The sequence below is a fragment of the Glycine max genome, chromosome 12 (assembly GCF_000004515.6).
Source record: "Glycine max cultivar Williams 82 chromosome 12, Glycine_max_v4.0, whole genome shotgun sequence".
NCBI classification, from domain to species: Eukaryota; Viridiplantae; Streptophyta; class Magnoliopsida; order Fabales; family Fabaceae; genus Glycine; species Glycine max.
Genome location: NC_038248.2, coordinates 38,349,049 through 38,362,268, shown reverse-complemented (window position 1 = coordinate 38,362,268; position 13,220 = coordinate 38,349,049). Strand labels below are relative to the sequence as shown.

General features: G+C 32.7%; 2 protein-coding genes across 8 annotated transcripts; both read left to right on the top strand.

Moving 5' to 3' along the window:
* The first annotated feature begins 388 nt into the window (after positions 1–388).
* On the top strand, positions 389–4,179 carry LOC100799391 (adaptin ear-binding coat-associated protein 2). The gene is made up of 8 exons (XM_026124734.2): positions 389–986; positions 1,257–1,288; positions 1,576–1,676; positions 1,762–1,834; positions 1,928–1,959; positions 2,992–3,082; positions 3,257–3,371; positions 3,460–4,179. Exons 1-8 carry the CDS (start codon positions 876–878, stop codon positions 3,769–3,771), a joined length of 867 nt encoding a protein of 288 aa, XP_025980519.1. The 5' UTR covers positions 389–875; the 3' UTR covers positions 3,772–4,179.
* An 829-nt stretch (positions 4,180–5,008) lies between these two features.
* On the top strand, positions 5,009–8,912 carry LOC100798869 (uncharacterized). Of its 7 annotated transcripts, none has more exons than XM_041007608.1 (6): positions 5,009–5,180; positions 5,816–6,006; positions 6,603–7,143; positions 7,261–7,329; positions 8,021–8,187; positions 8,274–8,912. In XM_041007608.1, the coding sequence occupies exons 2-6, from the start codon at positions 5,914–5,916 to the stop codon at positions 8,466–8,468; spliced, it is 1,065 nt and encodes a 354-aa protein (XP_040863542.1). In that variant the 5' UTR covers positions 5,009–5,180; positions 5,816–5,913; the 3' UTR covers positions 8,469–8,912. The 7 variants fall into 7 exon arrangements, with proteins under 7 accessions (XP_040863542.1, XP_003540394.1, XP_014620551.1 ...); XM_003540346.5 differs by having other exon boundaries at positions 5,011–5,180; positions 6,444–7,143; positions 8,012–8,187; XM_014765065.3 differs by having other exon boundaries at positions 5,011–5,180; positions 6,432–7,143.
* Positions 8,913–13,220: the final 4,308 nt, after the last annotated feature.

Below are 13,220 nucleotides of genomic sequence, written 5' to 3'. Positions count from 1 at the left end.
AAAGAGAAAAGAATTAATATAATTTTTTTACATCTACCATTAAATCACAAATTAATATATATATATATATATATATACACACACACACATTAAATTGATTGATTTTTACAGTAATTATTTTTAAAAATATATTTATCATGATTTTAGTTGGTTAATCATGTTAAAATTTTCACATTAACATGTATAAAAATAAAATTTAAATTAAAAATGTGAGATAATTTACGAAATTTATTTAGTAATTATTACATTATTAAAAATACTTATTAGATTATATAATATAAAAATGATTTGTTATAGTAAGACTCGAAAAAGAATACTAAAATTTTAACAACTTTAGCAAATGTGACAGTTAAAATTGCACTTATACACAAATTGAAAAACCGGTTATAAGGCATGCTCAAATTCAATTTATAGCGTATAAACTCCCATTTTTCTAGAGCATATTCCTCCTTGTTCTCTCATATTCTCACTCAGCATTTTGAGATTAATAAGTGTTAATATTTATTGGATTTAATTTTGTGTTGACTTTGAAAACAAAGCAAACACTGTCCCAGTCCATACCCATCTAACCGTTCGATCCCAAAGCTTTACGAATCAGACGGTGGCCATTGTTCCGATGCAGAACCGTTTCGGTGCAGCGTCATCTCCTTCCTGAGAACGAACCAGGCAGAGACAAACCTTCCTATCACTCACTTTCTCTATCTTCAACCAGCCAAAAAAAAAAAAAAACCCAAAACCAAACCCTAATTCTCCGAAATTTGATTTCTTTCAGGAAAGTTCTTCCTAAATCCACGCCTCCTGCAGACCCATATCGCTTTTCTTCTTCTTTCTAATTCTCCGCCACCAAATTTGCGATCTTTCTGTGCCTCCGAATCATGGAGAAGGAAGAGAACGAACCCCACGTTCAGAAAAGTGGCGGCGAAAGCGAAGACGCTGAACCCATAGAGCTCGTTCTCTTTCAAGTGCCCGAGTGTTACGTCTACATAGTAAGTCTAGCAACTTTCTGTTCACGGGTTTTTATCAAAATTTGGTTTTGTGCAATGGGTTTTGAGAGGAACGTGAGAATTCAATTTACAACTGAATGAGGGTACTAATGATCAAGTTTCATGTTAGTTCGCAGAATCATAGTTTAAGGTTCCGAAGAAATTACTGTTGCTCTGAATGTTTTTGTTTTTATTTTTTATTTATTTAAAGTTGAATTCGCTGTTAGCTGTTCGATGGGTCAAACTGATGAAGGGTTTCTACTATTTATGCAGATACCTCCAAGAAAGAGTGCAGCTTCTTACAGGTTTGTGATCAACTTCAAAATTATATAGCTCTTGATCTGTTGTCCCTGTGATCTGTTTAGTGTATCTTTGGTATAGTTGAAGTTGTGCTATCCAGTGTCTATGGAAGGGTGTTAGATCTGCTTAGTACATTTGCTATGCTTATAATTATTTTGTGTCTTTCATTACTTTTGTGGAACTGTGTTGTTTGTGAAGGAATTGGTTTCTGCTTTTGCGAGTTTAGTGACTCTTTTTTGCTGCGGTCGAGTGTGTGATTGCTGAATATTTATACAAGTTAGATTCATTTCAGGGCTGATGAATGGGATGTCAACAAATGGGCATGGGAAGGGATATTAAAAGTCACTAGCAAGGGAGAAGAATGCATCATAAAACTTGAAGATAAGAGCACAGGTAAGACCATATTAAATCTGCTTCAAATAGATTGTACTATTTTTTCTTTATTTTTTTAATTCTATGATGAAATATATATAACTAGGTGAATTATATGCTCGGGCATTTTTAAGAAATGGAGAACCGCATCCTGTGGAACCTGTTATTGACAGCAGCAGGTGGTTTTCCTTGACTGTTGATAGTTTAAGTTGTTTGTTATCATACTTTTTTGTAGTTCAGGATGCTTAACTAATTATACTTATATTCTGTAGATACTTTGTTCTTCGCATAGAAGAGAACATAGGTGAGTCATTATATCTACTGATCTACATATTTCTTTACTTCTTTTCTTCTCTTAATCATCTTATCATCCATGTGCTGGGCAGCAGGGTAGGATTCGTAAAGGAAGTACATAGTTTAATACAACATAAGAACCAGTTTGATTTGCAGTAATTTGAAACGATGTCGTGTTTTTTTTTATTAGTTTCTACTTCTCTCAGAAAATAGATTGAAAAATTCATCTTGCTCTCAAAGTATGTGTCAGCAACTTTTTTCATCAGGATCAATTTATTGTCTTTGCCAAGAATTTGTTTGTTTGTCAAGCTTTTGAAAACTTGCAAGCATTTTTTTTTCGGATTGATATAGGAAACTATACTTTTTTCTGTTTAAATTTTGGGCTCCGTGTGGATAGACTTCTCCATAAAAAGTGATTACGAGAGAAGAAAATAAGAAGGTCAAACAAATTGAGTTTCTCCTATAAGTTAAAATCAACTCATGCATTTCAACTTTCATGGAAGTTCTCTTGACTTAGCTTATCCAAAAAGCTGATTTTAACTTATGCAATGCATAAACTAATTTTAACTTATGGGAGAAGTTTAATTCATTTTACCATTTTATTTTCTTCTCTTGTAAGTGCTTATGGGAAAGTTTATCCAACTAGGGCCTTAGTTCTTCTGAATAGTGAACATAATGTTTTGCTACCATAAATATTCCTAAATTTATGGAAAATTAATTCTCTGATCCTTTAGTGCCAAATGGCTTTTAATATCTTCTACAATTCCCCATTCCTCTGCTCAACAGTCACAATTTCTAATTTTCTGTCCACCTAATTCCATCCCCACTTCCTTTCTTGTGGTATTAGCCTTACTTCTTTTTAGTATGACTAAATTTACTTTTAAATACTGTATACCTTTTTCTTGTTTGGACATTTCAAGTTGGAAAGACTGCTGACTTTTGATCCCTTATTATGAAATGAAAATTTGTTTTGGTAATTCTGCTGCACTCTATTTCTTATTACGGATGAAGTTTGGTTTTTTATTGCTTGAGAATCATGCAGGTGGTCGCCTTCGACATGCTTTTATTGGCATAGGATTCCGAGAAAGAACAGAGGCATATGACTTCCAAGCTGCCTTACATGATCATATGAAGTATCCTCAATCAAATATGTTTTATTAGATGTATCATTTTTATTATGTATCTCATCATCTGCAAAACTTGGTAGCCTTTACACATTTTTTCATTCGTGCTGGCATAGAGGATGAAGGTCCTCATACTGTTTTTTAATAAATGGAAAGCGTGTCTTTTCCTAATTTTTTTTAAAGATATCTAAACAAAAAGAAAACTGCTGAAGAGATGGAACAACATTACCAACAAACTTCCTCAGTTGATTACAGTCTGAAAGAAGGAGAGACTCTTGTACTTCAAATTAAGACCAATGTATGGAAATCTGCATTTTCCTCGTGAATGAGGCTGGTTTCTTTTTTTAAGTACATTATCTTTATTAATTCCTATCTTTTGCATGCAGAAAAGTGGCAGCAGTGTGAAGTCCAAGTTTTTTGAGCTGGGTCTGAACAAATCCCCCGAGGAAAAGAATGGAGGGAAAGAATCTATACCTAGTATTAAGTTACCACCACCTCCTCCAGCACCACTCTCACCTGTTTTCGCCGCGCAGAAGTCTCCAACAAACTCACCTACAAAACTCAGCCTTGAGAAAACTTCTAAAGTTGAGACTCCTAAAACAGTTAAAGAAGACACAGAGCATGAGAATTCTCCTGAAAATCGAAGCACAGAGGATGTACCAGATGATGATTTTGGTGATTTCCAAGCAGCAGGTTAAGCTATCCATCGTCGTGTGTTTTGAATTTGTGATGGTTAGAAAACATACAAAATTGTGACTCCTTGAACATCTGGTATATACCAAAGACTTCTGATTCAGTTTGGAGAATCAATTATGTCCTTCCAGATTGGAGAAAGTAAATCCTACATAGCCACCAACAAAATATCATTAAAAGAATCAACCTATATGCTTTATCATTGGTGATTGTTTTTGTTACATTGCGGGCTACTACTACGAGAGTTTTTCCTTGATCTTGAGTCAATTTATTTCAGTTTTATGCTTTGTTTATATTTCTCAGAGTTGGGATGCCTGAGTAATCATTTAGTCGTACATCATAAACCGGGTTCATTACTTTGTTAGATAGCATAATTGCTGTTTTGATGAATGAACAAGATTGAGCGTCTTGAACTTGTTGAGTTGTTCCTTATATATGTATGCATTATAGTTTATACCCTAAGAGGATTTGCTAAAGGCCTTTTCAGCCTCATAATATTGTTTTCCTCATGAAAGAATGAAAACTGAGGAATTTGATTGGTTAAATAAAAAAATTAACTTGTTTACTGATTCAAGTGATACATAGTTACATACATAGTCGCAAGGAGAATAAGTTTTATTATGGGGGTATTCTATGATCAGAATGAAATTATTTCTTTTGTGAAAGTATTTTGATCTTTGAAAAACTAATAAATTTAAACATTAAACATTTGAAGAGCAAAGGCATTAAACTCATTTTTTATCCTTAAAAGTTGAGTTATTTAACAAATTTCTTTGTGAATTTTGCATCAAGTCAACTACGAAACTAATTATATTCCATTCAATGAATGAATAACTACTTTGTTTTTTTTTTTTTTATAAAAAAAAACAAATTATGCCAATGGCAATTTTGAAACATTACATTCGATCTCCAACTAACATATCCTTCGACCTTAGGAAATTTCGCTTGCAAAAAGTTTGAATATTTTGATAACGGATAATCTGATTTTTTTTTATAATTTGAAACTTGGCACATTTTGTTGACAATCTAACTCTAAACTCTACAGTCATTTGTAAAATTTTAAAAAATTACTTTTTGATAAAACAAATAAAACGACGTAACAACTCAATAAAACAAAATAGTAGTACAAAAAGGCAACAGTCATGGCATGGCAGGTGAAAAAAAAATGGAAGGTGGGGCCCACAAACCGATAAAGTGAACAACAATGATCAAAAGCTAACTTAGGAATCGGAATCCACATGTCAAACGTAAGGCTCAGTTGAGCTGACCCTATATACGGTCTCTCTCTATCTATCTTCACACTACTCTTCTTTTTTGTTACAATTTCTCTTCAATTTTACTTCTTTAGCCTTACAATGACTTCTTCAGTCAGACGCGGACTCCACTCTTCTTTCTGTGTGTATTGCAACAACAAGTAAATTCTCTTCTGTGCTGCACTTTCTTGTTTTTATCACCACCCTTTCATTTATTTGACTAATATTTTAAGTGGATTTTGCTTTCTGGTTTCAAGTTTGGCTTTTGTTTACATATTTGGCTATATTTTATTATTGTTGGATACTGGATAGTCTCCTTTTTTTGTGTTTTTATTTTGGAGGTGGGGTTGTTAATTTTAGCCGTTTCTTTGGCATATTTATATTCTTTCCTTGTTTATGGTAATTTTGATCAGTTTAAGTTGGAGTTTTCTTGCTGTTTTGTTATGAGAAAATAGTTAAAAGCAAAGGATTGTCAATAGTATGCTGTGAATTACTGAAAGGGTGTAGTATGATTTTATAGAATTATGGACTAGTCATCATTTTTATAGGTGGCTAGTAATTAAAACTGTGAAAGGTTGGGGTTGAGTTTGGCAATATTAGGTAAGGACCAGTTTGATTGATTATTCAATATAAATGTGTTCTGGGATGGGATTTATCTGCAATCCTTTTTATGCTTTTGTAATATCACCCTCTGATCAATGTACATTTTTTAGTTTTAGGCCTATAGAAATGATCACCATCGATTGTGGCTCTTTGTTGATTTTTGTTGATTTTTTTCCCTGTGATTTGTTGCCAGATAATCAGGTAGAACCACCTTCAAGTTCTGATTTTTATCCTTTCTCATATTGGACATACAAGGACGGCTCTAATTACTGTTCCAGCTAGTGTTTTGTGATGGCCATGGATGCAAAAGGCATAACTTGGGTTGGAAACATATTCCAGAAGTTTGAGGACATTTATGTGGACGTGGAAGACACAATGTTGGAGGTATACCTTTGTCATCATTTATCCTTAACCTAACATATGTTTGTTTAATATGAGAAAAGATACCTCAAATTATCCCCAATTGGACATGCCAATACCTGCTATAAATGTCATTCAAAACCTAAGATCTTTGACTGCTAGTAGTGGAGGTATAGCTCTTCATCTTTGACTTGTATGTTCAAAGTGTTTTACCTATAGTTGTTGTAAGTTTAGTTAGCACTATATTATTTCACTTAGAGTTGAATCATGAGAGCAGCTATTATTAAATTTGTCTTGGTCTTTATGGTAATCTGTGATAACCTTTCTTAAATTCCTTTTATATATATGATGTCAATTGTGTAGTGTAACACTAGCCTGGTTGAACTATTGGTTTTGGGACTAACAGTGAACTTAATCCCATACTTTCTGTTTCCCTTTTTTGGGGATATGAAACCGTTAAGTACATAGGGAATCAGATGCAGACTGTTGGGGAAAGTGTTAAAAAGATCTATTCAGATGTCATGCAAGATTTACTTCCTCCGCCTTTATATGATTTGGATGAAACATCAGCCTCTGAGTTGCCAATAGATCAATATATTGACGCTGGATTCTCTAATAAGTCATTTCAAGGTTCCAAGAAAATAACTGTAAAGGATGATACCAACCAAACAACTGAGGATTCAAGGATCAAACATGATGTTGATAATGATGTAATCCATGCTAAATCCGGTGATTCTGATGCTTTGTTCACATCAGCTTCTTGCAACTCTGTCAAAGGGAATAGTTTTATTTCACATGCAAGACAATACGTTGGTAGCACAGATATTAGATCAAACCTCGGTGGTGATGAAAATCGACAAAATAAAAGCATACCTGCTTCCAAGACAGTCAGTGAAATCACTTTGTCAAAAGCAGATACATGCAGTACATCACAATCATGTGAACTCTCCCGGGTAAATCAAAATCATGCAGCCACTGTTTCAAAGGCAGCTTTTGCTGAAGTAACTACCATTACCTCTGTAGATGACTGTTGCAATGAAATTGAAAATGCAAGTACTGAAGAAATCCCCAATGTGCTGGTATTGGCAGCTGAATCAGCCGAAGAGAAAGAGATGCATGTTAGTTCATATTCCTCCAGTGACCTATTTGGAGATCCATATGGTAAGTATTTGAGTGTCTCTTGCATATATTTTCATTTTTTCCTCGTTGTTTCTGTTGGTAACTTTTTGTTTCTGACTTCTGCGGGGAACTGTAACAATTAAATTATTTTTCTGGTAGGGGTCACTATGGTCGGAACATTTGAGCCTGACAATTATTCTTACCCCACAACCATTGCATCTCATCCAGGTATTAATTCAGATCATTCTAATGTACTTACTGAATTCAGGTGTCAATTCAAATCAATATGAAGTAGGTTTACTGCATACCATTTAGAAGTACTTTCATAGTTTAGTATATAATGTTTGGTTGAATTTTAAGAGTGTATCTTGGTGCTGGTTGGTTTGGTCTCATTTTGCAAAAAAGTTTATGAAAATAAATTGTTGAGGAATCCCCATATGGTTGTATTTGTGAGGTCAGAATGATGATTTTGAGAAATCAGGGATGTCATGAAGTTTTCCCCTCATTTTGTCTGTTATAGCCTATTGATCAAGAGGGGAGAGAAAATGTTTTCTGTACTAAGTGGCATCTGTTGTTTTGCTAAACAATTCAACTATTTTATAGAATATATAGAGAAATTACCCAAGAAATTCTTGCACATAACTATTTCATTTTAACTCAGATTGGAAGATTTTGTTCTCTGCAAAGTCTTCATTGGTATATCTAGATTCAGCAACTCTAAAGTCTGTTTGCAGTAGATTTTGTTTTCAAGTATTAGAATATAAAACAAAAGGTCTTTGGGTAATCCCTGTGTCAACATGCTCAGGGCTCAGGCACATATGAGATCATAGTGTGTACTGTGTAGTCATTCAATTTCATGCTATTTTTTAGCCCATGGTAACTGAGTAACTGACACTTTTTATTATTTAAGAAATCACAGAAACATGGGATTTGGATGTACCAAAGATTGGTACTATTATTGTAGAGCAAGGCCATAAAACCATACAGCAAGATGATGAACTGAAGCTTGAGGAAACTTGTGTTATGGTGACTAGAGATGAACTTGAATCAGTTGCCATTGCACTGGGTAATCTAATAACTAGCAAGGTACACACACTCCTTCATTCACCTCCCTCCTTTTTTCTGTTCATATTAAGCTCTAACTTGTTCTTTCTTTTTTCTCATGTTTGAAGAACAAGAAGAGGCAACCCTTTTCTTTGTCCAAGAAGGCTGCAAGGAGGCAAGAGTATGAGAAGCTTGCAATATTGCATGGGAACAATGAAATAGAAAAGGGTGATTTTGCAGAGAATTTATGTCCAACTTTACAGGATGATCATAAGAAACTACTGCTTCCTGATATTTCTGAACCTGAGTGGGAGCTTCTCTAAGTACCAGGATGATTAAGTTGTGTAGATACACAACCAACCCTACAGATTCTACATCCACTTCTTAGTCCTTATGAAGGAGATTGACATGTCCTATTGCAACAAAGATTCAATGCCCCACAATACCTATTATGTTACCACAATTACTTTCCTATGATATCTGATGTCCCATTCCCAAAATGCCCTCCCCCACCCCCTCTTTTGTTTTCAGCTTGAAAAAAAAATAACGAAAAAAGGAGCCTCAGTTGATCATTTAAATGAGAACCTCCAAATACAGTAGTTAAAGTAGCTTGAGACCAATTATATATGGAGCACTAAATGCGGCATATTTTATTTTCTCTGTTGACATTGCCCTTTTGTTTGATTCCTAAGTTCAGATACAGCATTTCTGTATCTACTTTTAGAGGACTTCAAATGCTTTATCATTAATGATAAATATCTTAGATATATCTTTTTTTTTTTTCCATTTTTCAAGATGTGGTTAAGTATTATGTCTATAACGTAGTATAGTATGATGGAAAGATAATCAAGTTTTAAATGTGGTTAGATGTTTGGTCTTTAAGTTTGTGTATGGAATAACATTTAGGGAGAGATTAGTCTCTTAAATGAATTTGAATATTTGAAGAATACTATGACTCTTGATCACGGGATTCCTTGGGTTCATAAAAGAAAAAAGTATTAATAATAGAAAAATTATTACATGCTTTGGGATTATTATGGTTCCGAACAATCTACACATGACACATAATCCAACTTTGAATAATTTTTTTCTTGTGAATTGAAAATATTAGTTATATGTCATGTGAAGATGTAGGACAATGGACAGGTGATTGTCTTAAATCATCTAATAATTTTTCATTCATTATATCTATATAGGTGAGAAGCAATAAATTTGAGACTTGCTATGTTTTTCATCAATGGTTATCTACATACTGATTCCCTTGCTCCTTGCCAAAGAAGTTTATGTGGACAATTACTTCGCCGGAGTTTATCAAGTTCTAATACAACATATGTTCTTAACTGGAAAACTATTGATATGGAAGCTAGTTGCCCAAGTGAAGATTAATGTTATGTGAAGATTAATTAGGACAACGGACACGTAGTTGTCTTAAATAGCCACATCAAATTCTTCATTTAGTATAGGCTAGGAAAAAAATTGATGGCCAAACACTCAAATGTATATCAGAGCCAACAATTACTTATGGCATATTTGTATTTGACATGGGTTGTTTACTAACAGCAAAATTGAATGTTATTTAATACTTTTTTATTATATATTAATTATTATATAAAGGAGATGAAAATAAAAGAGTAGTAATAAAATAATATCAAATTTTAAAGAAAATAAAATGTCTTAGAGAATGAAGCTTCTGTCATTAAGGGTTGACACATCTGAACAAAGTTTTTCGCTTATACTAATTGTGACTTGGTTCGATTCTAAGATTTCTTCTATCGGTAGGCAAATATGTAAGAGTGGTGGTTTTTCTTAACCTGAGAAGGAAGCGTGTTTTTTATTTTTTCTTTTCCTTTCTAATTTGGACGCGTTATCATTTATGTACCTAAAAAAAGAGAATCCATTTCCTTGCACCTCATTATAAGGTGAACACTAAACTGAGTGAATTAAATATTCATTATTGAAAGTTACTATGAAATTTTCTATCCACACTCCATTGTTTTTTAAGAGTAAATTACCTTTATGTCCCTTGTGTTTTTTTCAAATTACATCTGATATTATTTCTTTTTTTTTACCCTACAAAAAATTCCTTAATTATTTAGTTCACCCCCTCCCTCTTTTAAGAGTAGGCACATACTGGTCACATGACTTTTAATGAAAATTTATTTCTAAAATACTCTCATATTCTTCCTCTCAACTCCATAAAAGACATACATCATTTTTAACTTGAAAATATTTTAACACTATTTATTTTTTTCTTTTTTCTCTAATTAGATGTGAATCCAATTTTTTGTTGGACGTGAACCCACCTTATTGGTACGCATGTGTTAACACTCTTCTTTCTTCTTCTTCCTCTTCTTCTTCTTCTTCTTTTAGTTCAAATTTTTTGGTGTGTTGAGTCGTTTGGTTCCTACGTTTTTGTTGGACGTGTTCCTAGCAATGCCTATTGATTGAATATGGTATTTTGCTTCAAATTTTAGTGTTTTGCTCATACATTTGTGTTTTTAACTCCTTTCTTTGAAATATTTATTTTTTATGGCTAGGTGTTTGATATAATGTTTCAATCAAGATCTTCATTTTCTTCAAGTGTTAGCAACAATGAAGTAAGGGTCAAATAATAAAGGAAAAACTGTTATTGCCTTAAGGAATGTCTATTCACAAGATTAATTGTTAATTTGTTATTGAGTATTTAACAAAGATGTTAGGACAATTTCGTCTACTCATATATTTCAATTGACATTAATTAACGACGTTAACAGAAGGAGGGTAAAAGTAATGTAAAAAAAGGGAGGAATATCGGGTACAATTTAAAAAAATACAAGGGGTACGAGTATAACAAAGATGTTATGACAATTTCGTCTGCTCACATATTTCAATTGACGTTAGTTAACTACCTTAACAAAAGAGGAGTAAAAGTAATATAAAAAAGGAAGAAATATCAGATGTACTTTGAGAAAAAATACAAGAAGTACAAGTATAATTTACTCTTTTTTAAAGGCCCAAACTCTATTTATTAGCATCCACTAGCTTAAAAAGGAAAAAATAATGTGTGAAAATTTTTAGAAAAAAATGCTTATTAGGTCCCCCAAACTTCATTTTTTTTATATATTTTTCGTATCACATAAAGTTTAAACATCATCTTTTCATCAAAATCTTGTATTTCCTCTTTAATATTGTTTTGTACTTTTTACCCTCAACTTTTTAAGTTTTTTAATAAATTTTATCTTCAACTTTTTATTGACATATTTTACTTCCGACTTATTAAAAAGCGACAAATTTTACCTTATGCCATGTCTCCGTTGATTGACTGATAGAGAGTTGATATGGCGAGCTAACTAAAACGATGTCGTTTTGTGATTTGACTTGTTCATAAAAATATTTTGAAATTGTTTCGGTAGGTAAAAAAACAAGAATTGAAACTATGTCATTTTCCTCTCAATCAGGAATGTTTTGTTTAAGAATTACATTTAACAAAGGTGAAAAGGAAAATTCAATTGGGATGATTGATTTCTTCTCTCTTGTATATTCTTCATTTTCACTCGCCAATGTCGATTTCAACTGTGGGGGAATTCTAGGCGCCGTTTGGAGAAGAGCAACGAAACTTTTAAACGCTGTTGAGGGTGAAAGTGTCAAAGACACCAGACCATGAATTACTCGGGGGACTCGAGATAGGGGTAAAATGCGTGAAATGTATTGTTGTTGAGGGTGCAAGCGTAAAATTCGTCACTTTTTAAAAAGTTGGATAAAATGACCTAAATTAAATAGTTAGGTAAAATTGTGTTTGAATAGAGTAATTCAATTTTTTTTAGTAAATTTAAAATGATTCTTGGTAAAATAACTTATTTAGATGAAATATTTAAAAGGGAATTAAAATTTTGATATTTTTATGAATAATTTTGATTAACTAAAATAATGAGATTTTAAATTTTCTTAAAAAATAAAGAATTTCAAATTCTTTTTCTGAGACCTCACTCTCATTCAGTTCTCGCTCCCCACCCACTCTCTTGCTCAACGTTCGCAACTAAGGGTGCCCAAGGTTTTTACAACCAACATCGACATGATTTGTTTTTCACCGACATCAACCAAGATTTTTTCAGTTAGGATTTTTTTGCATGACATCAGCCAAGGCTGTTCTTTTGGCCAACATCGACTAGATTTTTTTTATTGACGTCGATTATAATTTTTTTTGCCAACGTCAACCAGGATTTTTTTGGTCGACGTTGATTAGGATTTTTTTGACTGACATCAACTAGGTTTTCTTGGACGACATCCACCATGACTATTTTTTAACTGATTTTGGCTTGGGTTTTTTGGCTGACGTCGGCTAAAAAATAGGTTTGGTCGACATCAGTCGAAAAACCCTAGTCAACGTTGGCTAAAAAATGACCTTGGCCGATGTCGACATAAAAAACTAGCCTATGTTAACCTAGAAATTCCTAGCTGACATTGGATAAAAAAATAGTTTTGACTTATGCTAGCCAAATAAACCCTAATAGACGTTGGCCAAAAAAACATTTGTCGATGTCGACAAAAAACTAGCTTAAGACAATGTCTGTCGAAGAATTCCTAGTCAACATTGACTTAAAAATAGTTCTGACCGATGTCGACCTAAAAATCTAGCCGACGTCGACTAAAAAATAGCTCTCACTAATGTTGGTAGGAAAAATCCTATTCGATGTTGGCCGAAAAATAACTGTAGTTGATGTCAGTCTAAAAATATCACTAGTTGTGGTCAATCAAAAAAACCCTTATCAAAATTATCAATATTTGTATTTTTAAATTATAAAATATTTTGAAAATTTTAATTAAATATTTCAAAATAAGATAGTGTTTAGTTTTTTTTTTTATAAAGTTTAATACTGGAATTTCATCTATTTAAAATATAAAAAAGAAAATTTTGCATATGAAAGAAATTGAATTGCTCTATCCAAACAAAGAATTTTAAATTTAAGAAATTTGAATTGATTTATCCAAACAAAATATTTGGAAAATGAAGAAAATTAAAATCAAAGCAATTCAAATTTCAGACGTTTCAAATTCCTCATCCAAACATAAGGTTAAGTTAAGTATACCTGCACTAG

Excerpts from the sequence above, each read along its gene's own strand:
- LOC100798869 (XM_014765063.3), top strand. The coding sequence starts at position 5,914 with ATGGCCATGGATGCAAAAGGCATAACTTGGGTTGGAAACATATTCCAG. Across the intron at positions 7,144-7,260 it reads CCTATTTGGAGATCCATATG|GGGTCACTATGGTCGGAACA; the intron begins GTAAGTATTTGA and ends TTTTTCTGGTAG. Across the intron at positions 7,330-8,011 it reads AACCATTGCATCTCATCCAG|AAATCACAGAAACATGGGAT; the intron begins GTATTAATTCAG and ends TTATTATTTAAG.
- LOC100799391 (XM_026124734.2), top strand. The coding sequence starts at position 876 with ATGGAGAAGGAAGAGAACGAACCCCACGTTCAGAAAAGTGGCGGCGAA. Across the intron at positions 1,835-1,927 it reads CCTGTTATTGACAGCAGCAG|ATACTTTGTTCTTCGCATAG; the intron begins GTGGTTTTCCTT and ends TATATTCTGTAG. Across the intron at positions 3,372-3,459 it reads TACTTCAAATTAAGACCAAT|AAAAGTGGCAGCAGTGTGAA; the intron begins GTATGGAAATCT and ends TTTTGCATGCAG.